Source organism: Molossus molossus, unplaced genomic scaffold (genome assembly GCF_014108415.1).
Source record: "Molossus molossus isolate mMolMol1 unplaced genomic scaffold, mMolMol1.p scaffold_m16_p_21, whole genome shotgun sequence".
Lineage (NCBI taxonomy): Eukaryota > Metazoa > Chordata > Mammalia > Chiroptera > Molossidae > Molossus > Molossus molossus.
The window spans coordinates 221,426-247,614 of record NW_023425357.1 but is presented as its reverse complement, the minus strand read 5'-3'; the positions used below and the strand labels follow the sequence as shown (position 1 = coordinate 247,614).

Below are 26,189 nucleotides of genomic sequence, written 5' to 3'. Positions count from 1 at the left end.
GAAGTTCAGCAGGGCACACAGGGCCTCCACTGTGGGGGTAGTTTGATTTTCAGTGAGCAGGTGTGTGTGGCTTTTCACAGCTCACTCTGAGGGCTTGTGAAGAAAGACTTGTGGTAGGGCAGTTAGAAGCAGGCAGGGGGCCTGGTAATGACACTTGACCTGAGAGAATAACCAGGGTTGAGAAGAAGCTGGCATGGGGATTCTCTCCACTCAGGTGATTCAATGGGGTTAGGTGAGTAGTTGACCAAGGGAGCCAAAGAGGAACCTGCTGACAATCTGTCATAGGTAAAGGCTTCCAGAGATTTCCTGTGAATAGTCTGTATTACATGTATATTTACCACATATTCTTTTTTTTAATCCTCACCTGAGGACATTATTCCAAATTTTTTTGTTCAGATAGAGTGGGAGGGAGAGAAACGGGGAGAGAGAGAGAAACATCGATGTGAAAGGGACACATCAAGTGGCTGCCACCCACACGACCAACCAGGGTCGGGGAAAAACTGTAACCGAGGTACATGCCCTTAGTAGGAACCGAACCCGGGTCTCTCTGGACCATAGGCCGATGCTTTAACCGCTGAGCCAAACTGGCCAGGGCCCACATATTCTTTCTATATCTCATTCTTAAAATACAATAAAGAATTTTTAGAATTACACAATTACAATGATATGAGGGAGTCTGGTAAAGGCATAGTTGTTTTGTTTTTTTTATCCTCACCCAAGGACATTTTTCCATTTTTTGTTCTGATAGAGTGGGAGGGAGAGAAACATCAACATGAAAGGGACACATCGAGTGGTCGCCACCTGCACGACCAACCAGGGCCGGGGACAAACCGCAACCAAGGCACGCGCCGTTAGCAGGAACCGAACCCAGGTCTCTCTGGACTGCAGGCGTACGCTCCAACTGTAGAGCCAAACCAGCCAGGGCAAAGGCATAGATTATTGAAAGGTGGAAATTACAGGTTTTGTTTTTCTTCCTTAGGAGGAGACTCAGGCATAAAAACGTGGGAATCATAGGAGTTTGGAATGGCATGCTTTAGTTTTAGAGCAGACAACCATCTCTTATAGTAGTGGTCTCTTTCTTCCAACACTGCTGTAGCTGTGCCTTTGCTTAATGCAGAGAACTGGGAATGAATGGAAAGCCAGGCCTTTCTGATACAACTCAGTTCACGTGTCTCGCTGGCTCCCTGTGATTGCAAAAATGGCAGCATGGGCATTAGATGAAGTAGAAGGAAACAGTAAATCCTTAAAACAGATGGCATTCATCTTCAAGTAGGTACTGATTTGGAGAGATGCTGTGAATATAAGGAATGTGGAGAAATATTTGATGGCACTCAAATCTTCGGCCATTACAGAGTTCTTTTAAGAAAGTATCGCCATGCGTGTGATTTGGGTAGAAAACTTAATACATAACTAGATTTAATCATTAGGAAAGCAATGGAATGAGGACACTATTTTGAAGGTAATGATTGTAGAAAAGACTGCGGGACATTTAAGTTTCTTAACTTGTCAAAAAATTAATTGAGATGAGCATACAAATAGGAATGTGGCAACTCTCAAAGGAGTGCTCACATTAGTAGGGAAAAAAGTGTCCTGGCCAGTCTGGCTCAATGATTAGAGCATTGGACCAAAGAGTCATGGGTTCGATTCCCAGTCAAGGGCATGTACCTCAGTTGCAGGTTCAGTCCCTGGCCCCCATTGGGGTCATGCAGGAGGCAACCATTTGATGTCTCTCCCTCCCTCCCACTCTAACTGAAAAATAATCAATGGAAAAATATCTTCGAGTGAGGAGATTATTTTGTTGTGAAGAAAAGGAAAGTCTTCTCTAGATTTCATCCTTTGTGGTACCCTGAGGGACTCGCATCGGAGTAAAGCAAAAGTGGGGAATAGGAAACCAGTTGTTTTATACAAAGGATAAGTTCATTCAAAAACAAGACTAAATGAATGTGTTTGGTGTAAGAAATTCTGTTTACAGTTCATCCTTGGCCTACTTTAACTAAGGTAGGGCTCACATGAGAGACTAACATGCAGAGACTGAATGGAGGAAGTACTTTCCATGAGTTTTTCAACATGAAAACTTGAACAGGGACAAAAATCCCAGGCATATAATCATAAGCAGGAAAAGCTTCTGGTCTGATGGTCAGTTTTCAGAGAATTCATACTGGACCAAAAAAAAAATTTAGTCATATGGAGAAGTTCTTACACAAAATAATTACACTTGAGAACTCTGAAACCATGGGAATGTAATTGTTGTGGAAAAGGTTCCATGCATACCTCTCTTATTCAGCATCACAAGTCATACTGGAAGGCTCCTGAGAATGTAATCAGTGTTAGGAAGGCTTCAGAAGTCACAGAACCCACTGAAACCACTCTTCAGTAGGAGTCCTCATTGTGTTCAGCAACAGAGGACTCATATAAGAGCACACCCTCAATGTAATGCATGCAGGTAAAAACCATTGCCTTAGTGTCACCTTATCTGACAACAAGCAAACAAAAAACCTTACAGTGGAAAGAACCAACCACAGTGAAGAATAATGAAATGTCTCACTCTGTTTTTACACCAGATCAGTCATACAGAAGGCAAACTGCATAAAACTGATGATAAAAATATACAAATAAAATAGGTCCTGGCTGCTCTCTCCTCTGAGTAGGATGGGACAGTCGCCGCGCGGCTAATAAAGCTCTCTTAATTTGAACCCCCCCCCCCAAAATAAATAAATAAATAAATAAAACAGGTCCTACCCTGGCTAGTTTAGCTTAGCAGATGGAGCGTTGGTTCTTGGACCAGAGTCTTGGGTTCGATTCTGGCCAAGGGCACGTCCTCTGTTGTGGTTCAGTCCCTGGCCCTGGTAGGGATCATGCGGGAGGCAGCCAGTTAATGTGTCTCTCTCACATTGTTTCTCTCTCCCTCCCACTCTGTCTGAAAATAAATGGGAAAATATCCTCGGGTGAACATTTTAAAAAACAAAAGAACAGGTCCTGTCTTTTCTAGCTTGTTCTGTTATCTGACGTGAACATCTGGAACAAATAAGGAACAACATGGGTGAGAACAATTATTTCAGTTTGTAATGTGTGTCCCAGTTACTAAGGCACTAAATCTGTAGTAAGTAACTGCTGAGTGAATAAATGGCTGATAAAACTGCAAGAGGGCATCTTTAAAGAGAGATGACTTTGAAGACAAGGCCCGGCTCTGACATGAGAGAATGGGTAAGGGATGATAAAACGAATCTTGAGATGAAATAGTGCTATGAAGTCTGAGAGGCTCACATCCTTGGAGATTGAGCCAAGAGTCTAGGATCATGAGTAACTATCAAACATGTTTTAGGTGGAATCCAGCCCAGCAGAGTGGTTACATACTGTGCAATATTTATTTGAAAACGCCTGACATCCTCTATCACCTGCCACATATCTGTTTTGTTTCCTAAGACACATGTAATCTTGATCCTTTTATCTGGGGACCATTCTCCCGGATATCCAGATGTAGTACCAGTGGTAATTTCAGGGCCTGAAATGCCTTAGCTATTAATATGAAGGGGGGGGGAAATGAACTGATAAGCATTTGATGCAAACATTTGGTGAGGGAGACCTCCAGAAGTCCTAAGAAAAGAGAAGAAATGATGAGACCAAGTCAGAAATAAATGAATCAGAAATGCAAAAGAAAAAAATAATCCAAAAGCCCATTTTTTTCCATAACTCTGATTAAACAGTGGGGCAAGCTAACCTATACAAAGGAAAAACTATACAGATATTCAGGAACATATGTTGTTTTCATGATACTACTTTGCACAACTGCTACAAAAGATGAGCCAGCTCTGTACTATATGAAAAAAACCTCCAAAATATGTGTGTGTTTCTTAAAATATCTTAACCATATATATCTTACATATGTAAAAGATAGGTGGATGCACATAATTATCAATGCCGCCTTTTTTTTTTATCCTCACCCGAGGACATTTTTTGCATTTATCTTCAGATATCGAGTGGGAGGGAGAGAGGGAGGAAGATAGAGAGAGAGTAACATTGACGTGAGAGAGACACATTGAGTGGTTACCACCCACCCAACCCCAACTGGGGCCAGGGACAAACCGCAACTGAGAGGCATGTGACCCTAGCGGTAACCGAACCCAGGACTCTGGTCCGCAGACCAGTGCTTTAACCACTGAGCCAAACCAGCCAGGGCTCAATGCCTTTTTCTTAAAAACATACACATAACACGCACAAATATGAATATATATTGATTGCTTACCACTGGAAGAATTTAAAAACTGAGAGGGGTGATTGCCCCCCAAGCGGAAACCTGAGTGGGAGGGAGACCTTCCATCTTTAGAGGTGCTGTTGGTAACTATGAAGCTGCTGGTTACATTTCATTACTGACCTGGGTAGTGAATATCTTCCAGCTTTCTGTTAAAAGATAGTTTCCACAGAACAATTCAGTGACAAAACAGAAAAAAAGACTAATCCTCTGAAATAATAATGAGTTGAGAAATGTGACAAATTACAACATAATCTAGAAACTAATAGCTTTAGTTTATACCAGGAATAACCAATTGAATAAATATGGAGGAGAGATTTTGTTAATACTTTTTGAAATGGTACTTAAGAATAAAGGAATTGCCCTGGCCGGTTTGGCTCAGTGGTTAGAGCGTCGGCCTGCTGTCCAGAGAGACCAGGGTTCGGTTCCCGTCAAGGGCACGTACCTCAGTTGCAGTTTGTCCCCGGCCCTGGTTGGATCATGCGAGTGGCAACCACTCGATGTGTCCCTTTCATGTCGATGTTTCTCTCTTTTTCTCTCTCTCCTACTCTATGTGAACAACAACAAAAAAAGAATAAAGGAATCGGCCCTGGCCGGTTTGGCTCAGCAGTTAGAGCGTCGGGCCGCAGACCAGAGAGTTCCGGGTTCAGTTTCCACTAAGAACACTACCTCGGATGCAATTTGTCCCCGGCCTCGGTGGGGTCGTATGGGTGGCGGCCAGTTGATGTGTTTCTCTCTCACATCAATGTTTCTCTCTTTCTTCACCCCCGTCCCTCCCGTTCTATCTGAAGATAAATGCAAAAATGTCCTCTGGTGAGGATAAAAAACAAAAACAAAAGAATACAGGAATCATCAGGCTTTTGAAGAAAGTTACATTAGTGGGAAGTATAAGACTTAAATAGGTTTAAGTACTGATTTCTGAGGGCTTACAAAGGCAGGAAATGTATAAAGTTCCTTGCTTAAGTCCTACAGCCTCTAGGGAAGTGTTGCTGGAGCCACTTTATCTGTGGGAGCAGGAATGCCAGTGTCTGTCCCAGCTAGTGTGGGAAGCACCAGGTAGGGATGTGGCCTGTGGCCTGCACTTCCAGCCACTGCTCAGGCTCCCAAGCATATGAGGACTTTGTAGAAGCAGCAATCCTTCCAAGCTAATATATACGTAGGACACAAATTAAATGTCAATGAGATTTTCTGGAATTTGACAGAAACAGGATGTCAGGCAGAGGCTAAAAGATCCTTAGAAGTTGTTTGTTGTTTTTTTTATCCTCACCCAAGGACATTTTTCTATTTTTTCTTCAGATAGAGTAGGAGGGGGAGAGAGAGAGAGAAACATCGAGGTGAAATGGACACATCAAGTGGCTACCTCCCGCACAACCCAACCAGGGACGGGGACAAACTGCAACCAAGGTACGTGCCCTTAGCAGGAACCAAACCCAGGTCTCTCTGGACCCCAGGCCGACGCTCTACCCGCTGATCCAAACCGGCCAGGGCAGAAGCCAAGTTTTGTCAACAAATATTGCTTGAGCACCTGCCAGAATGCTAAGTACTGTTTCAGGTGTGGATTACAGTGATGAACTGAGTGCTGAGGCCCTCTCCTTGGGCTGCCTTTCATTCCAGAGCTGATTGAATTTAAACCGACTAACATGAACATACCAGGTCAGTTCCTTAATAGGAGACTGACCATCTTTCAAAAGTTCCTTGTCACCTGCAGCTAGTGGATGCTAGGTTGAACAGTGCAGATCCAGAACATTTTCTTCAATAAAGTTTCCCTGGTAGTGATGCTTGAGAGGTGACATAAGTAAATTTGAGATGACAGTCAGTGCTATGAAGAGAAATGAAACAATGGGACATGCTGGGGAGGTTGGGAAGCAGGGTGGCAGGAAGACAGTGCTGAGGAGGTGACACATGAGCTTAGAGGTGGGTGGAGATGTAGGGAAAGACTCCCAGGCAGGCTAGTGGCAAATGTGAAGACCTCTAGGCAAAACCCACTTGGACACATCTGAGAAAAAGATGATGGCTATAAGAAGTTCCCTTTGGCCCTGGCCGGTTTGGCTCAGCGGTTAGAGCGTCGGCCTGTGGTCCTGAGAGACCTGGGTTCGGTTCCCGCTAAAGGGCGCGTACCTCGGTGGCAGTTTGTCCCCAGCCCTGGTTGGGTTGTGCGGATGGCAGCCACTCGATGTGTCCCTTTCACATCGATGTTTTTCTCTCTGTTCCTCTCTCTCCCTCCCACTCTATCTGAACAAAAAATGGAAAAATGTCCTCGGGTGAGGATAAAAAAAAAAAGTTCCCTTTGGTGTAAAGGGTATAAAAGAACAGGGTTCAGATCCCAGCTGATATGTTCCCCTTGTGTGGACTTGGGCAGGGATCCTAGCCTTCCAAAACGGATATTTTTTGTGTAAAGGTTGGACACCTGTTTACTGGGGCTGTGGTGGTGTGACCTGCAGGTCCTGGGGCCCCTTCATGAAATGGTAACTACTGTTGTTGATTTGATGACTTTGACTGATGTAAAGGTCACCATCAGAACCTTTAGCAGATCCTTTTCTGGGCCTGGCTTTGTGGTTTCTGGTACACAAATCACAGCTGTTATTATAATTAGGTAATTTGTATTTGTGGACCGGTGGCCAAAGTATACCTGGTAGCATTCATTAGGGAACTCTGCACTGTGAGGGAGTGGGCTTACCTTGGAAGGGAAGCAGCAGAGACAGAAGGAACATAAGAAGAAAACAGCAGCTCCCATCAGTCTTTACTAGTTGCAGGTGAGTGGATTACATTGCCCTAATTTCCCCATTCTCATTCAGCTAATGGGTTGAAATCCAAGACCAGTGTACCCTCCCCCCATTGTTCAACCTACCTTTTTTTTTTTTAATATCCTCACCTGAGGACATTTTTTCCATATTTTGTTCAGATAGAGTGGGAGGGAGAGAGAGAAACAGCGATGCGAAAGGGACACATCGAGTGGTTGCCACCCACATGACCCAACCAGGGCCGGGGACAAACTGCAACCGAGGTACGTGCCCTTAGCGGGAACCGAACCCAGGTCTCTCTGGACCGCAGGTCGACACTCTAACCGCTGAGCCAAACTGGCCAGGGCCAACCTACCATTTTTTTTTACTTGAATTTTTTTTTGAGAGAGAAACATCTATTGGCTGCCTCCTGCACGCCCCCTACTGGGGATAGAGCCTGCAACCCCCGGCATGTGCCCTGAGTGGGAGATGAACCGGACCTCTGAGTCCATGTGCGAAAGCTCAATTCACTGAGCCACACTGGCTAGGCTGATTTATGACTTTAGGATGGTGTGAAAACAATGTGCTTTCAGTAGAAATCATAATCCGAATTTCTATCTTTTCCCAGGCTAGTGATAGATGGGTGGTGGTACAATACTATCTTGAAATGCTGGGCAGTGACCGACAGCTGCCAGTCAGCCATGTGATCACTCTGGTAGACAACCAACACTACAGTGTACCATATTGCCAGCGTTTTTTAGATACTGTGTTTTGTGTTTCTCCCATCCCATCAAGCTTACAGAATGCCTATCTGCGTTTTCTGTTTCTGGTAAGAACTGGAAGGCTGTGGGCTAATGTAGTGTTCTGAGCATGTTTAAGGTAGCACGGGCTTGGCTGTGATATTCAGTGGGTGAGGTGTATTAAATACATTTTCAACTTATGATGGGTTTCTGAGATTTTGAGGAGCATCTGTACTTGGAACTGCAGTTGTTAAGGATTATTTTTATAACTGTGCAGAACCTGTGTCGCCAGATCTGGGCTGCAGATCCACTGGGCTTTCAGCACCATAAGGACCGGCAGAGTTCCTGAATCCAAAACCCAGAATGGTTCTACAGCTTAAAACAATGAGTTAACATTTTTGAGCAAGCATTCTATGCAAGATTTTGAAAAAGCATCTTGGTGCCCCAAAGGATAAGAGAGAAACTAAATTCATGACCAACATTAGAAGAGAAATAAGTAAATCAGAAACTGAGTGTGGGGTAGGAAGATGCAGTAGGATTAAAAAAATAAAAAAGCCCTGGCCGGTTTCTCAGTGGTCAGAGTGTCAACCTGCAGTCCGGAGAGACCGGGTTTGGTTCACGCTAAGGGCATGTACTCCTTTGCAGTTTGTCCCGGCCTGGTTGGGTCGTGCGTGCGGAAGGCAGCCACGCCATGTGTCCCTTTCACGTCGATGTTTTTTCTCTCTCTCTCTCCCGCTCTATCTGAACAAAAAATGGGAAAATGCCCTGGGGTGAGGATAAAAACAAAACAAAAAACAAAACCCACAAGTTATTTTATGGGAGAAGGCACTACATAAAAATCCCTGACTAACCAATGAATACAAAACTAACCATTTTAGAAATTAGAAAGCTATGAAGCAATACGGAGAATGAAGGTTGCTTTTACCAGTCATGCATGATTATTGCTCAAAATGGCGTGTGGCCCTGCACGGAGCCGCTAGGGAGGCGCCCCTTCATCCCAATTCCATTTTGGGACATTAGCCAGGCTGCTTTCCCTGGCTTCCCGAGTTAGCCTCAGGGAACTGTCAAGCCTTATGAGCTTCAATGTAAGGAAAAATAAGTGAACTATGCTTTCAAATCCAAAATTTGGATTGGGAGTGGGGAAGGATAAACAACGTAAGTCCTCTAGAACAGGGAGGGAATTAAATGCTCAAGGTATCGGCAGGTATTTATAAATGAGTTAGGAAAGGCAAGCCCCCAAATGAAACCAACTCAGAAGCTCATGTTGGAAGAGGTTGGAAATGTCCGATCAAACGCCTGTCATTCTTACCAAGGAGGAGGGAAAGCCTTTTAAACGTGGGACAGAGGTGTGTGGCAAAAGCCGAGGAAAGCGAGCACAGGGCAGGACCTGTTGTGCAACATGGTGCGCCTTAGGGCGGCCCCACCCCGCGTTGGGCAAGAGTCGCCCGAGCTGCTCACTTCCCGAGTGGTGCGCCGGCGACCTGCAGTACCTGTTGGGTCTGTGCGACGGTGACACCGCAGTCGCGGACGAGCCAGGTTGGAAGGACGTTGGGGAGTTGGGGGAGGCGTAATGGGTTAGGATTCTCCTGCGCGCTGCTGTGGGGGGAGGTGACTGCGCTCGCTCTCCCGCGCTGCCGGGAGGGACCGACTTGCAGATCCGGGAGGCGACGACGGCAACTCCAACTACGCCGCCCCAGTTCGCGACGCCGTCGCGGAGGTCGGGGGAGGGGACAGGAGCGGAAGATGCCCGGGACGAGCGCCCGGCAGCTCGCCGAACAGCCGTGAGGGCGTGGCCGAGCCGCACCCGACTCTGTAACAAGGCGGCGACGGAAGTCCGCGCCGCGGAGGCTCCCGGGAGTTGTAGTGTGGTCGCCGAGCTCGAGATGCGCTTCTGGGCCGGGCGGGGAGGTGGCGGTTGCCGCCCCCTTACCCTGGCGGGAGGAACTGAAAACGCCTGGTTCTGAAGGCTGGGCATCCTGGCTCCGTTAGATAATTGTGCGCTGCAAAGGCAGCAGGAGCTGGCAAGAGTCGGACAGAGAAACGCCGGCAGGGAGGCGCGTGTGGTCGGCAGCCGCCACTCTTAACATTACCTCCATTTTCTTCTCTCGCAGTTGCTCCTCATTAGTGAATTCCGTCCTGCGTTTTTCTTCAAAGGGTAGTAGCTTTCCTATGTTATGGTAGTGACGCTAAAGACAACACGACTTTTAATGATGGGAATCTTTTTTTAATTTAAATTTTATGAGTTTTTTGGAGCCAAACTGATGATATATGCAGGGGAACAGGATCTCAAAGGCTTCCCCTTTGGTAGTTTTCTTTGAACCATGGTTTCCAGCGGTGCTCAGGAAATGAGGCCCGCCCACAGGCTGTGGCAGAGGCACTCGGTCAGCATCCCTTGTGCGGAGGAAAAAGGGCCTTATACTAAGTCTCAGAAGCTCATGGAAGGCTTGCATGGAGGTCTTACAAACTCAGAAACCTAAAGTAACCATATAGGCTGGTCTGAAATTAAGCATTTTTAACTAAAAGTAGTTTATGGCGGGTAGTCATGTCCTAGGCTAGAATCTTCCCTGACAAAGGTCAATCTTCAGCTTAACTAATCCTGTCTGTTGTCTTTTTGCATTTAGGATAACATATCTGATAAACTTGCCTTTGCAAAAACAAAGTAATTTCTTCCTCCCCCACCCCTCAAAGCATGGTCACTGTGCCAGAACAGAGACCACAAATCCTCTCATCCTCATTGTTATGGTGTTAGTTGCTGACTTAACTATTTGTACCCACCTGTATGAAAGTAGTATGTGTCCACATTTACTTTTTATCCAATCCAAAAGATTTCCCACTTTACTTTTCATATATATTTTTTATTTATTTATTTTTTGTATATGCCCCTAGTGGAAACTGAACCCGGGACTCTCTGGTCCGCAGGCCGACGCTCCAACCGCTGAGCCAAACCAGCCAGGGCCACATATATATTTTATGTTCAAAACATTTACTTACTAAATAACTTTGAGGTGGATTTAGGTAAGATAATTACAACAAGTATAAAATGTTTAATGAAAAGTGATATACAGTGTACTTTACTCTAAAAAAAAAATTATTTACAAGATCTGTGTAAATATAGGTTTAAAAAAAAAATTCATTACCCTGATCGGCTTTGCTCAGCGGTTGGAGCATCAGCCTGTGGACCAGATAGTCCCGGGTTCAGTTCCCGCTAGGGGCACGTACCAAAAAAATAAAAAATAAAAAAACATTTATTATGTGTTATTAACATAATAAAAGTGGATTCCTTAAGAATAGCTCAAGCATCCAGTGAAATATTGAGGTGAACCAAAACTTCTTCTTTAAGTTATTTCAGGTGATAACTTTTTTTCTTAAATCCTCACCCTATTTTTTGCATTCATTTTTAGATAGAATGTGCGGGGGAGACACACACACACACATGGAGACACATCCACTGGTTGCCTCCTGCAGGACCCTGACCAGGGCCTGGGACTTAATGCAAACGAGGTACTTGCCCTTGGCTGGAATCGAACCTGCAACTCCTTGGTCTACAGGCCGACACTCTAACCACTGAGCAAAATAGGCCAGGCAATAACTTTTTTAAAACTATGTTGATTTTTTAGAGAGAGAGAGAAACATCCATGTGAGAGAGACATCTATCGGCTGCCTTCTGCACGCCCCACATTGGGGATAGAGCCCGCAACCCGGCTTGTGCCCTGACTGGTAATCGAACCCAGACTTCCCAGTCCATGGCACGATGCTCAATCCACTGAGCCACACTAGCTAGGCAACCCTTATTGCCTCTTGTTCTTTCTATTTTCTTTAGATAATTTACATACCATAAAGTTCACTCTTTGAAAGCATACAATTCAGTACTTTTACCGTATTCACAAGGTTATACAACCATCATAGCAATCTAATTTCAGAACCTTTTCATCACCCCCAAAAGGAAACCCCATATCTGCCATGGCCGGATGGCTCAGATTGGGATGCACGCAGGAGGTGATGATTGACGTTTCTCTCTCAAATTGATGTTTCTCTCTCCCTCCTTCCTTCTCTCCCTTCCTCTCTTTCTAAAATAGGGGAAATATGCCCGGCCAGTGTGGCTCAGTGGGTTAGAGCATCATCCCATTCACAGGAAGGTCACGGGTTTGATTCCTGGTCAGGCACATACCTGGGCTGCAAGTTCAATCCCTTGCCCCAGTCGGTTTCATGCGGGAGGCAAATAATTGATGTTTCTCTCTCACTCTCTTTCCTTGCCTTCCCTCCTCTTCGTTGTCTCTGAAATCAAAGGAAAAAATATCCTAGGATAAGGATAAGGATAAGAATAAGGATAAGGAAGAAAAGGAAAGAAAAAAAAGAAAGAGAGAGAGAGAGAGAAGGAAAGAAGGAGAGAGAAAGAAAGAAACAGAGAGAAAGGGTAAGGAAAGGAAGAAGGAAAGAAAGAAAAGAAAGAAACCCCATATCAATTAATCATTACCCTTAAAACCTCTCAAATCCCCCTTCTCCTGAAAACCACTAATCTATGTGTTTCTCTCACATCGATGTCTCTCTCTCTCTCTCCTCTCTCCCTCCTTCCCACTCTATCTGATGATAAATAGAAAAATATCCTCAGGTGAGGATTAAAAAACAATAATAATAAAAAAGAAAACAACTAATCTTTCTGTGCCTATATATTTGTCTATTGTCAACATTTCAGATAAATGGAATCATATAACATGAGGCCTTTTGTGTCTGGCTTCTTTCACATAGCTTTTTTTTTTTTATCCTCACCCGAGGACATTTTTCCATTTTTGGTTCAGGTAGAGCGGGAGGGAGAGAGAGGAAGAGAGAGAGAGAAACATCGATGTGAAGGGACACATCGAGTGGCTGCCACCTGCACGACCAACCAGGGCCGGGGACAAACAGGTACGCGCCCTTAGTGGGAACCGAACCCGGGTCTCTCTGTACCGCAGGCCGACGCTCCAACCGCTGAGCCAAACCGGCCAGGGCTCACATAGCTTAATGTAGTTAGTGTTCATCCGTGATGTGGACAGTATCAGCACTTCATTCATTCCTTTATTAAAAATACATTTTTAGCCCTGGCCGGTTTGGCTCAGCGGTTGGAGCGTCGGCCTGCGGTACAGAGAGACCCAGGTTCGGTTTCCGCTTAGGGCATGTAACTCGGTTGCAGTTTGTCCCCAGCCCCGGTTGGGGTAATGTGGGTGGCAGCCAGTTGATGTGAGATGTTGGTCTCAAATCGATGTTTCTCTCTCTCTCCCTCCCTCTTTCCCTCTTGCTTAAAAAAAAAACAAAAAAAACAAAAACACATTAAACTGATCATATAAATGCTAAAAAAAAAAATACATTTTTATCCCTGGCCTGTTTGGCTCAGCGGTCAGAGCATCAGCCCATGGACCAAAGAGTCACAGGTTTCATTCCACTCAAGGGCGCCTACATTGGTTGTAGTTTGGTACCTGGCTCCGGTCAGGGTCCTGAGAAGGCAGCCAAACAATGTATCTCTCACACATCACTGTTTCTCTCCTTCTCTCTCTCCTCACCCCTCCCACTCTATCTAAAGACAAATGGAAAAATATCATCGAGTGAGGATTTAAAATAAATTTTAGCCCTGGCCAGTTTGGCTCAGCAGTTGAGCGTCAGCCTGTGGACCAGAGAGTCCCGGGTTTGGCCCCTGCTAGGGGCAGGTACCACAAAAGAAAAAAGAAAAAAAGTGAAGGTCAGTGCTTACAGCTCTTTAAAATAAATAAATAAATGAATGAAATAAAGTAAATTTTAGCCCTGGCCAGTTTTCTCAGTGGTTAGAGCATCAGCCTGCGGTCCAGAAAGACCCGGGTTCGGTTCCCACTAAGGGCATATACCTCGGTTGCAGTTTGTCCCCGGCCCTGGTTGGGTCATGTGGGAGGCAGCCACTTGATGTGTCCCTTTCACGTCAATGTTTCTCTCTCTCTCTCCCCCCATCCCACTCTATCTGAACAAAATATGAAAAAATGTCCTCGGGTGGGATAAATAAATAAATAAATAAATAAAATTTAAAATGTATGTTTTTAGCCTTGGCCAGTTTGGCTCAGTGGTTAGAGTTCCAGCCTATGGGCCAGCGAGTCCTGGGTTCGATTCCAACCAAATGCACGTACCTTGGTTGCAGTTTGTCCCCGGCCCTGGTTGGGGTTGTGTGGGTGGCAAGCAATCAATATGTTTCTCTCACATTGATGTTTCTTTCTCTCTCTCTCTCTCTCTCTCTCTCCCCCCCTCCCTTCCTCCCTCCCCCTCTGTCTGAAGATAAAGGTAAAAATATCCTCTGGTGAGGATTTAAAAAAAAGTTTTTATTGCCCTGGCCAGTTTGGCTCAGCGGTTAGAGCATCGGCCTGCGGTCCGGAGAGACCCGGGTTCGGTTCCCGCTAAGGGCACGTACTTCGGTTGCAGTTTGTCCCCGGCCCTGGTTGGTCGTGCGGATGGCAGCCACTCGATGTGTCCCTTCACATCTATTTTTCTCTCTCTCCCTCCCTTCCTCTCTCTCCCTCCCACTCTGTCTGTACAAAAAATGGAAAAATATCCTTGGGTGAGGATAAAAAAAAAAAAGTTTTTATTGATTTCAGGGAGAGGAATGGAGAGGGAGAGAGAGAGAGAATCAGCGATGATGAGGGAAACATTGATTGAATGCCCCCTGCATGCCCAAAACCCAGGCATCTGCCCTGACAAGAATGTAAATGGGACCTCCTGGTACATAGATCAATACTCAACCCCTGAGCCACACTGGCTGGGCACATCATCATTTTTTTTTTTGCAATTTTTATTAATTTATTTTTGTTTCATATGTTTCTCCTTTTTCCTGCCTAGCCACCCTCATCCTATTCCCACTCCCCTACTCCCAGCATTGGTGTCTATGTACACTGGTTACGCATACATGCATATAAGTCTTTGGTTTATTTCATACCTCCTCACTGACCTCCTCATCTGAGGTTTGTCAGTCTGTACCATACTTTCTATGTCTCTAGGTCTGTTTTGTTCTTTAGCTTATTCTGTTCATTATATTCCACAAATAAGTGAGATCATGTGGTATTTGTCTTTCTCTGATTGGCTTATCACTTAGAATAATGCTCTCCAGGTTCCTCCATGTCATCTCAAAGGATAACAGATCTTTCTTTCTTACAGCTGCATAGTGTTTCATTGTGTATATGTAGCACAGCTTTTTTATCCACTCATCTATTGATGGACACTTGGGCTGTTTCCAGATCTTAGCAATTGTAAATAGTGCTGCTCTGAACATAGGGGTACATATATTCTGTCTGATTGGTATTTCAGGCTTTGTAGGATATATTGCTAAAAGTGGGATCACTGGGTGAAATGGCAGTTCAATTTTTAATTTTTTGAGGAAACACTATATTATTTTCCATAGTGGCTGCACCGGTCTGCATTCCTTCTAGCAGTATACTAGACTCCCCCTTTCTCCACACCCTGGCCAGCACTTGTTGTTTGATGATTTGTCGATGGTGGTCATTCTGGCAGGTGTGAGGTGATACCTAATAGTTGTTTTAATTTGCATCTCTCTGATGATTAGTGACGTTGAGCATTTTTTCATGTCTCTTGGCCATTTAATGTCATTTTTGGAGAGGTGTCTATTTCGGTCCTGTGCCCATTTTAATTGGATTATTTGTCTTCCTTGTACTGAGTTGTTGGATTTCTTTGTATATTTTGGAAATAAACACCAGCTTTTTTTTCCTTACTGTTTGCTTGGAAGATTTTTTCCCATTGCTTCACTTTCAACATATGTGAGTTCTTTTGTTGTGAGGTGGGTCATATTTTTCTTCCAATTTCTTCTACTAATAACAGCAATCCTTTTACCATGTTTTGCAATGCTGGTTTGGTGCTAATCTATTTCCTTAGCTTTTTTTTTTTTGTCTTGGAAGCTCTTTATTTCACCTTCTATTTTGAATGATAACCTTGCCAGATAGAGTCACCTTGGATTCTGATTCTTGTTTTTCATTACCTTGATTACTTCATGCCATTTCCTTCTGGCCTGTAATGTTTCTGTTGAGAAGTCAGCTGATTGCCCTAGGGGAAACCTTTGTAGGTAATCTGTTGCTTATCTCTTGCTGCCTTTAGAATTCTGTCTTTGTCTTTAATTTTGGGAATTTTATTTATTATGTGTCTTTGTGTGTGCCTGCTTGGGTTCTATTTACTTGGGGCTCTCTGTGCTTTTTGAACTTGAACGCCTTTTTCTTTCAGCAAGTTCAGGGAGTTTTCTGTCACTATTTTCTTCAACTATGTTCTCTAACTCTTGCTCATTTTCTTCTCCTTCTGGAACTCCTGTGATGTGGATGTTGTTATGTTTCAAGTTGTAACCTGTCTTCCTGTTTTTTAATTGTTTTTTCTTTTTGGCTCTCTGATTGGGATTTTTTTCTGTCCTGTCTTCTAATTCGCTGATCCGGCCCTCAGCTTCCTCTGCTCTGCTGGTTATTCCTTCCAATGTGTTTTTCATTTCTGCTATGTCATTCTTCATTTCCAATTGGTTGGTTTTCAGTGTTTCTATATCTTTATTCATGCTGTTGAGCTCTATTCATGCTATTGAGCTTCCTCATTATCATCGCTTTGAACTCTACCTCTGATAACTTGCTTAAGTACATTTCATTTATCTCTTCTTCACTAGAGTTCTCTTGTTCTTTCATTTGGGATTTGTTTCTTTGTTTCACCATTTTGGCTATCTCAGTCAGTTTTGGAGCCTGCCAAATTTTTCCTGTGGATGTTGGTGTTCTGCTGATTATGGTTCCCTCTACTAGGTTTGGATGAGTATGGGAGGACCCACATTATTTTACTTTTTATTTTTTTGGTACGTGCTCCTAGCAGGAACCAAACCCAGGACTCTGTGGTCCACAGTCCGATGCTCCAAATGCTGAGCCAAACCGGGCAGGGCTGGGAGGACCCATATTAAACACCACTGTCATGGTTTACTTTCCTGGGTAGATTTCCAAGTTAGAGTAAGAGGATTTCCAGAGGATGGGGCAGATGCTCGCTGGCTGTTAATGAGCCTCAATTTGCATTTCTCTGGTTTGGCCTGGTGGTGTTAAATTCCTGAGGGAGGGTCTGTTGCTTCTTTCAGGGGCTCTGGGAAGCGACTCTTTGAGTAAGATGGCTAGTGTTCTGTGAGGGAGTGATTCAGCAAAAAACTCCCATTGCCCTCCCAGCTCCTCAATCTCCCGAGTGTCCACTTAGCTCCAGTCCATTTCGCCCTCCATCTGCTGGAGCCCAAGGTGAGTTGCAGTAGCTAATTTAGTGCCCTGTCTGGCCCTCTGTGCTGTGGTGCTGGTTTGGGATTTTAACCCCAAGGGAGCTGCTCACAGCTAAAACAGCTGCTGTCCATGGGCTCCCAGCCCGCCCTCTTGTGCCTCCGCAGCTCCTACCCAGCTTGATTTAGTGTCCTTTTTCTGTCCCTGGTTGTATGGGTCCTCTCTAGCTGCTTTTCTGTTGCTTTTTCCCAACGATTTGTCTTTATTTTAGTTGTAATTCCAGTTTGGTCCTGGGAGATCTGTGTAGCTTCCATTCACTCCGTCGCCATTTTGAAATCCCATTTCATTCTTTTATTTATTTATTTTTATCCTCACTCGAGGACATTTTTGCACTTTATTTTGAGAGAGAGAAACATTGATATGAAAGAGATACATTGAGTGGTTGCCACCCACACAACCCCCACTAGGGGCTTGGGACAAACTGCAACCGAGGTACATGCCCTTAGTGGGAACTGAACCTGGGCCTCTCTGGTCCACGGGCCGAAGCTCTAACCACTGAGCACCGGCAGGGCCCACTTCATTCATTTTTATTGTCAAATAATATTCTACTGTATGTATGTACATAGTTTCTGGGTTGACACATATTTTCAGTTCTCTTGGATGTATACCTGGGCGTAGAACTCCAGGGTCATAATACAACTCCATGCTTAACATTTGGAGGATCTGCCATTCTGTGTTCCTATCAGTAGTGTGTGAGGCCTCCAGCTTTTCTGTATTGTCACCAACAGGTGTTACAATCTCTCTTAGATGACAGCCTTCCTAGTGCACATGGTTCACATCCTGTTATGTGAGATAGTATCTCATGTGGTTTTATTTTGCACTTTCCAGGAGGCTAATGATGTTGAACATCTTTTCATCTGCTTTATGGTCATATGTCTCCCTCTGCTTTTGACTTCCAGGGCGTCCTAACGCTCATTTGGACCCTCCATTGGATCCTCTTCCTGCTGGGGAGCCTCTGATGGAGATTGAAGTTGTTGAAGTCCTCACACTCAACAAGGAAGTAGCTCGTTCCCGGAACGCCCAGATCCGGGCCCTCTATGCTGAAGATGAGGGCCTGAGCCCAGAGGTCCTCGGGGAGCCCGCTCAACCACCAGGCAGCCTTCCAGCTGACCCTGAGGCTGCACGCCAGAGGTTCCGGGGGTTCCGCTTTGAGGAGGTGGCAGGGCCCCGAGAGGCCCTGGCCCAGCTCCGTGATCTCTGCCGCCAGTGGCTGAGGCCCGAGATACACTCTAAGGAGCAGATGCTAGAGGCGCTGGTGCTGGAGCAATTTCTGGGTGTGCTACCAGGGAAGCTCCAGGTGTGGGTAGAGTCACAGCACCCAGAGGACTGCCAGGAGGCAGTGGCCCTTGTGGAGGATGTGACCTGGATATCCAAGGAGGAAGGTGGGTGCAGAAGGGTGGGAAGGTGGACACTCCTAATGGGGTATCTTGAAGGATGGGGTTGGGGTCCTGCCCACTTCATCTATGCTGAGGGCACCTGCCTCCCACGTGTTCCTGCATCAGAGCTTGAGATGCTTCCTTGCTGTTGCTTCTAGATCAAGGGCTTTGAGAATGGCCTCCTCCCTGGACCCATGTATGGAAATAGGTCTCAGGCCCCACTTCACAGCTACGGAAACTCTTGGTGGGGCCTGGCACCACATTGTACAAGGAGCTCTCCATCTACAGGTTTCTCATGGAAGGTCTTGGGTAAAGTGCTTCATGGTCATCCCTTTAGGACCCTGCACCACGATCCAGTAGGAACCTTGTTGTCAGTCACACAGGTGTATTCCTGGGGTTCCTTCTAATGTCACCCATGTGGTGGGGGTTATGGGTATAGTGGTGACCAGGACATGCAGGACTCATGAGCTCAATAAGCCTTTATTAATTAATTTATTTTTTAATCCTCACCAGAGGATATTTTCCATTGCTTTTTAGAGAGAGGGGAAGGAAAGGAGGGAGAGAGAGAGACATCAATGTGAGAGACACATCAATTGGTTGCCTCCTGCATGACCCCAACTGGGGCTGGGATTGAACCTGCAACCCAGGTACATGACCTTGACTGGAATTGAACCTGAGGCACTGCGGTTCGAGGGCCAACGCTCTAACCACTGAACCAAACCGGCCAGGGCTCAACAAGCCTTTAATTTAGGAGCAAAGACAGAAATTTGATAAATGAATGTGTGTATGAGATGGGTGGGGTTAAGAGGAACTCAGTGGGGCTGGCAGTGGGGCTTGTGGAAGCCAAGTTGCTGTAGCTGACAACTGAGAAGGAGCAGAGCTGAGAGGCAGGAAGATGGATGTGTTGGGCAGGGGAGCATGCCCTGTGCAGGGCCAGGATGGAAGCTGTCACAGTATCTTCCAGAATCAGAGAGATGGGGTAGGTCTGTCCAGAAGGAAGCACAAGGCGGACTGGCAGAGCCCTTGGGAAGTGTTACTGTAGCACAGCAGGAACAGACCCCTGAGTTCCAGGGGTAGGCAGCAGGATCTGGTGGAACTTTCTAGATTTCCCAGGTTGCAGCATGCTGTGGCTGGTGGGCCAATAGGTTGCATTTTTTTGTTAATTTATTGATTCTTTAGAGAGAGAGAGCACACATCATTGCCTTGTTATTCATTCCACTTATTTATGAATTCATTGGTTGATTTTTTTTTTTTTCACTCCTCACTTGACATGTTTCCACTGACTTTTTTACAGAGAGGGAGAGAGAGAAACGTCGATCGGTTGCCTCATGCACGTACCCTGACCAGTGATCAAACTTGAAACCTAGGTATGTACCCTGACCAGGGATTGAACCCACAACTTTGGTGTATAGAAACGGCACTCTAACCAACTGAGCTATTTGGTTAGGAGGGATGGGTTCCATTTGGGAGCCAGGTCTGAGACTTGCTTGCTTTTGGGCCAAGTTCTGCGGAGCTCAGACTTTTTTGCTCACCTCCATGACCCACACAGCATGTGATGGGTGTCTAGAAGATAGTTCTTGAGCAAATGAATGATTTACTGACTTTTGTGATTGGGGGTGGGAGAACCCAATGGTGGAGGGTGGAATTCAGAGATCAGGGTTTCCTGGAGAAGCCAGTGTCGAGGGAGTGGGGTCAGCAGCAGCACCAGCTGTCTGCTTCTCTGTACTGAGCCTGGGTTGTCTGCATCCTCATCCCTTGAACCTGTCTGTTACCTCACTTGGCCAAATACCTTTACAGGTGTGATTAAATTAAGGATCGTGAGTTGGGGGGTTGTCCTGGGCTACCTGGGTGGACCCAGTGTTGTCACAGGGTTCTTGCAAGAGACAAGCAGAGAAGCTTTGACGATGGGACCCAAGGTGATGCTGGGGAGCAGAGGGTTTCAGGCAGCCTCTAGAAACAGGGAAGGGCCTGGAACAAGTCCTCCCCTAGAGCCTCCAGAAGGAACAGAGTCATGCCAACACCTTACTTTCAGCTCTGTGAGGCTGTGTCAGACCTGTAAAGTGGCAAATTTGTGTTGTTTTGTGTCGCTTTTGTGCCAACTTGTCACAACACTAATAGACCGCTCCTAAGATGAAAATTGGTGAGTCCATCTGGTGTGTAACACCTTGGGGGAGGGGGTGGTGAGTGAATTTGATTAGTGTCACAGAGGACAGGAAGAGGCCTTCCAGAGAACCCTGAGAATCCTGTGTTTGTGGTCAGCATGTCAGCTGGAACTTTAGGGTGTAACTGCCACACAAAGCCTTGCCCAGAACAGCCCAGGGAGAAGGAGAATGTATTGAAAATGTCCCAGGGTGCACTAGCTTCATGCATGGCTGGACCCAGAGGTTCCAATAGTGTCCCCCAGACTCATCCTCTCTCTCTCTGTCCTGCTGCTTCTGGCCTCACTCACAGGCAGGCTGTCTCCATGTGGCATTTTTGTAAATGTTCCCCCAGAAGCCTCTTTGGCTCTGATTGGCCCTGTGTTCATCCATGATGCAGTCCTTGTGGTCAGGAGGAAGCAATGGCCTGGTGGGCCAGCCTGGGTCACGTCGGGTGTGCCCCTTGATAATGAGGGTGGACTCATCATTAATGGAAACTCATGGACCATGCTGGGACATGTGAGGAAACTCTGGATTGAGAGGGGCCGTGAGGCCAAAAGGGCTGTTTCCTGAAGTGGAGACTTGGTAGAAGTCACATCAAGATGGGTGTGTTGGGAGAGTGGTTCTGGTCCTGGGGGCCAGAGGAAGTCCCACCCTCTGCATGGTGACAGGAGGGGGTTAACAACTTGGAGGCCAGAAATGGGGTCTTTGCTCTGAGGAGGCCCCACCGGTCCCAGAGACATGGGCTGTCCTTGCATTGATGATACCTGGCTGACCCTTTGTGCTAATGTCTCCTCGCAGCATCATCTGTCCTGGACCCCACCTGCTCTCTGGAGACCACAGCTCTGCAGGAGGAAAAGGAGGAGAACAAGACCACCTGCCCAGCAAAGGTACTGCCTGAGGTGAGTGGGGATGTCACCCTTTCCTTTTCTGGTCACAGCATCCCCTGTGAGGTGGGCCCACCCTAGGCCTCTAGGACCAGGCCTTTTGGTGTTTCTGAGCATGAAGGGCAGGAGAGCCCTTGTCCTTCAGATCGAATACTTAGGAGTTTATGACTGAAACAGAGATTTGCTTCAAAATACCCAAGCTGGGGTGTGGATGAAACAGGGCTGTTGAGGCTCACAGTGTGACCCAGCCTCTGTATCTGTGTGGCACTGGTCAGGGCTGCTTCTGCTAGAGGTAGCTTACACTTGGCTCAAGCCTGGGCATGAACATGCTGGCTCGCCTGTACTGAGTTGTCTGGGGTGGGCTTAAGGCAAGGCTGTTTTCAGAGGCTCACTGGTGATGGGGGGAAGACTCTCCAGCCCATCTTGTGGCTCTGCCCCTTGTATGTAAAATGCCTCCCAGATCCAGGCAAAGGGCAGTTGGGAGGCCTCTTCCTCCTGGAGTCCTCGTCAGCCCCTTAGAAAGGATTGAGCAAGGCTGCCTGGGGGATGGCCCCACCTCCAGATAGCTCCTATCCCACCACATGGTGGGGTGTTGCCCAGGAAGGGGGACTCCTGTGGGGAGTTGTGGGGAAAGGTGAGCTAGAAACAGGTGTGGGTTGGCAGAGGCAGTTGGCTTGTGGCACTTGCAGCTGTTAGTGAAGTCAGGACTCTGGTTTTGAGAGAAAGGGCCCATTGGACCTCTTCCCCAAAGCAAAGGCACCTCTCCCTGTACAGCAAACTCTGTTGGAATGTCCCAGCTGGCATTTTTTTCTGTCCCCTTTGACAACCGACTCCCTGACCCTCCTGCTGAGTATACACACAGTGTGTGGCATTGCAGGAACCAGTGACCTTCCTGGATGTGGCTGTGGACTTCAGCAGGGACGAGTGGGAACTGCTGGAGCCAACACAAAGGACTGAGTACCATGATGTGATGCTGGAGACCTTCAGACACCTGGTCTCTGTGGGTAAGGACAGGGATGCCACACGGGCTCCAAGTGGTGGCTTTAGCCTTTTCTGAGCCTAGCTTAAGAAATGGGTGTGCCCCTCAAGAGTCCCTTGCAGCCCAGGACGGGTGGCTCAGTTGGCTGGAGCATTGTTCTGTACACCAAACGGGTGCAGGTTTGAATCCCGGTCAGGGCACATACCTAGAATGGAGGTTCAATCCCCAGTCAAGGTGCATACAGGAGGCAACCGATTGATGTTTCTCTCTCACACCGACTTTCTCTAAAAATCAATAAAAACATGTCCTCAGGTGAGAATTAAAAAACAAAAAGAGTCCCTTGCATCATTCAGAGCCTTTAACTGGCACTATGGACCTGAAGGAGTGGGTGTTGTGCAGAAGGAGGCAGCCTCAGGCCCACTGAACGACTAATCTGTACACCCTGTTGGGTGTATGAGGGCAGCACAACTTGGAGAGCCAGATACCCTCCAGCTCTCAGCCCAGACCTTGATCTCCAAGCACAGTATTCCTACTTTGCTGCTTTACTGCTTTTCTCAGTCCCTCTCCCCAGGTTGCAAGTCTATAGTTGGGGATAAAAACAATCCAACTTTTGCCCTGGCCAGGTGGCTCAGCTGGTTGGAGCTTTGTCCCATCCACCAAAAGGTTATGGGTTCCATTCCTGGTCAGAGCACATACCTAGGTTGTAGGTTCAATCTTGTCAGGGCACATATGCCAGGCAACTGTTGCTCTCTCTCACTCCTTTCTTGGCTTTCTTTCTAAAATGAATAAAAACATATCCTTGGGTGAGGATTTAAAAAAAATTCCCCCAGCTTTTTTCTTTTTTTTTAATCCTCACCCAAGGATTTTTTTTTTTACATTTATCTTCAGACAGAGTGGGAGGGAGGGAGAAAGAGAGAGAGAGAGAGAGAGAGAAACATCGATGTGAGAGAGAGACATCAACTAGTTGCCACCCACACAACCCCAACCGGGGCCTGGGATGAACTGCAGCCAAGGTACATGCCCTTAGGTGGAATTGAACCCATGGGCTGATGCACTAACCACTGAGCAAAACTGGCCAGGGCTCCCCCAGCTTTTGAATACTTAATTATATCATACTCTCAATCCACTTCAGCATTTTCTCTATGTGGATTCCACACCTTTTGGTTCCTCTCAGGATGGGAGACTACTCTGGAAGGCAAGCAGTTAACCCCAAAGTCTGTTCCTGAGGGAGAACCAGCCGGTGACCTGAAAGTGGACGGACTCTCAAGGGCCAAGGCCCAGTTTTCTACCTCAGAAGAGACCTTGCAGGGTGGAGCTCTGGAAGTTCAGGACACAGCACTGCAGCGCGTGGGGGTGACTCAGGAAGAATCCCTCTCTCAGAAGCAGCACTGTGAAAGCCCCAAATCCCAGACAAACACACATCTTGCCACTAGCCACGTTTCACTCCAGAAACCTCGACCTAGGAAACGCTTGCGCAAGCATAGCTCACGGGTTAAAAAGGCGACGCGTAATTCACATACAAAAATTCATCAGAAGAGCCGAAAAGGGGACAAAGCCAGGGAAAGTAGTGGTTGTGGGCTCCTCAGCTGGAGCACCCAGCAGGTTACATTTACAAGAATTCATAAGGAGAGCCAAGTTTGCCGATGCAGCGCATGTGGTAAAACGTTCCGGAATCCGAGATACTTCTCTGTACATAAAAAAATCCACACAGGAGAGAAGCCCTACGTGTGTCAGGACTGTGGGAAAGCCTTCATCCAGAGCTCCTCCCTCACGCAGCATCAGAGAATCCATACTGGAGAGAGACCATTTAAATGTCGTGAATGTGGGAGGACTTTCAATGACCGATCAGCCATTTCCCAGCACCTGAGGACTCATACCGGAGCCAAGCCCTACCAGTGTCAGGTCTGCACAAAAGCTTTCCGCCAGAGCTCCCATCTCGTCAGGCATCAGAGGACCCACACTGGGGAACGCCCCTACACTTGTAACAGGTGTGGAAAGGCCTTCACCCAGAGCTCACACCTCATAGGGCATCAGAAGACGCACAGTGGGGCGAAATGCAGGAAGAAACACCGATCTCCTAGTGCCAAAGCTTCTTGAAGAGATGCTGCCTTTTCCTGTGTGTTAATATACACTCAAGGATATTTTTCCATTGATTTTTAGAGGGAGTGGAAGGGAGGGAGGGAGGGAGGAACATCAATGTGAGAGATACATCAATTGGTTGCCTCCTGCATGCACCCCAACCAGGTCAGGAAATGAACCCATAACCCAGGTATGTGCCCTTGACCAGAATCAAACTCACCCCTTTGGTACATGGGCTGATGCTGGAATCACTGGGCCACACCGGCCAGGGTGAGGTGCTGCCTTTTCAACTCAGTCTTGCATTGGAACCTGAATGGGTGTGGTTGGGATTCAGAACTAATTATGAAAAACAGCTTTTGAACTATGATGTTCTCAAGACCAAAGGACAACCAGGGACACCGTCCTTCACACACAAATGAACTGGTGGGGCATTGTCACTGATGAATTTAACAGTTGGAAAAACAGATTTAATTTTTTACTTGATTTATAGTTATGATTTAGTCATTAGGAGTGATATAAGTGAAAGCTGAGAAGTGCATATAATGAAAAAGTGGATATTGATATTTGTAGTAAAGTATTTATGTGTATGAACTAGAAAAGAGAAGATGGATAAATAAACTATATTTCTGTAGTAAAATGTGTGCCTTTTCCTATTTAAATATCTTTTCATTACTGTTTTTATAAATAAGCAACGTTAAAACAAAGGATGGAGCCCTGGCCAGGTGGCTCAGTTGGGTGGAGCGTCCTCCCATACACCAAGATCGTGGGTTTGTTTTCAGGTCAGGGCTCATACGTAGATTGCAGGTTCAATCCCCAGTCAGGGCACACACAAGAAGAAACCAATGAATGCACAAATAAGTGAAACAACAAATCAGTGTTTCTCTGACAGTAAATGAAGTGGGGGTAATATATGGAGTTTCATCACACTATTCTACTATCATATATATGTAATTTGTGTAATAAAAACAAAGGTCATTTATTATATCGTAAGGAAAAATCCCAAGGTTGGCATAGGCAAAATTAGTTGATTCAGTATTTGTTGACTCAAGGAGGATCCCATTACTGTTTTGTTTTTTTTCTTTCTTTTTTTTTTTTTTATCCTCACCCGAGGACATTTTTCCATTTTTTGTTCAGGTAGAGTGGGAGGGAGAGAGAGGAACAGAGAGAGAAACATCGATGTGAAAGGAACACATCGAGTGGCTGCCACCCGCACAACCAACCAGGGCCGGGGACAAACTGCAACCAAGGTACGTGCCCTTAGCGGGAACCGAACCCGGGTCTCTCCGGACCACAGGCCGACGCTCTGACCGCTGAGCCAAACCGGCCAGGGCCTGTTTTGTTTTTTTAATCCTCATAGGAGAACATACTCATTTTTAGAGAGGGGAAGGGAGAGAGAGGGAAAAACATCGATGTGAGAGAAATATCCATCGGTTGCGGGTTCAATTTTCTGGTCAGGGCACATACCTAGCTTTTGGGTTTGAGCCCAGCTGGAACCTGTATGGGAGGCAACTGATCAGTGTTTCTCTCTTGCATCAATGTCTCTCTCCCTGTCAAAAAAAATTTTTTTTTCTTGGGTGAGAATAAAAAAAAAACACACACGAAAAAAGACTTCCTTACTAACTGCCATCCTCCTGGTTTTCTACCCTGTCCTACTTAGGAGCGAGGGGAAGACAAACAAATACACGCCCAGACCCCCTCCACCCCGAGCAACCTCACAGGCTGACCCGTCTCCGGTCAGCCGGCCTC

The 26,189-nt window shown here is 46.3% G+C and overlaps 1 protein-coding gene across 3 annotated transcripts in view; it reads left to right on the top strand.

Moving 5' to 3' along the window:
* ZNF274 (zinc finger protein 274) overlaps positions 1 to 24,524 on the top strand; it is a 30,007-nt gene extending 5,483 nt beyond the window's left edge. For 2 of the 3 annotated variants that reach the window (XM_036273877.1, XM_036273879.1), the window contains exons 5-8: positions 17,884 to 18,366; positions 21,300 to 21,400; positions 22,263 to 22,389; positions 23,539 to 24,524. In XM_036273877.1, the coding sequence (XP_036129770.1) occupies positions 17,884 to 18,366; positions 21,300 to 21,400; positions 22,263 to 22,389; positions 23,539 to 24,461 (1,634 nt within the window). In that variant the 3' untranslated portion in view covers positions 24,462 to 24,524. Of the gene's footprint in view, positions 1 to 9,148; positions 9,246 to 17,883; positions 18,367 to 21,299; positions 21,401 to 22,262; positions 22,390 to 23,538 lie in introns of those variants that run through there. The other variant, XM_036273878.1, reaches the window with a different exon arrangement.
* The last annotated feature ends 1,665 nt before the right edge of the window (positions 24,525 to 26,189 follow it).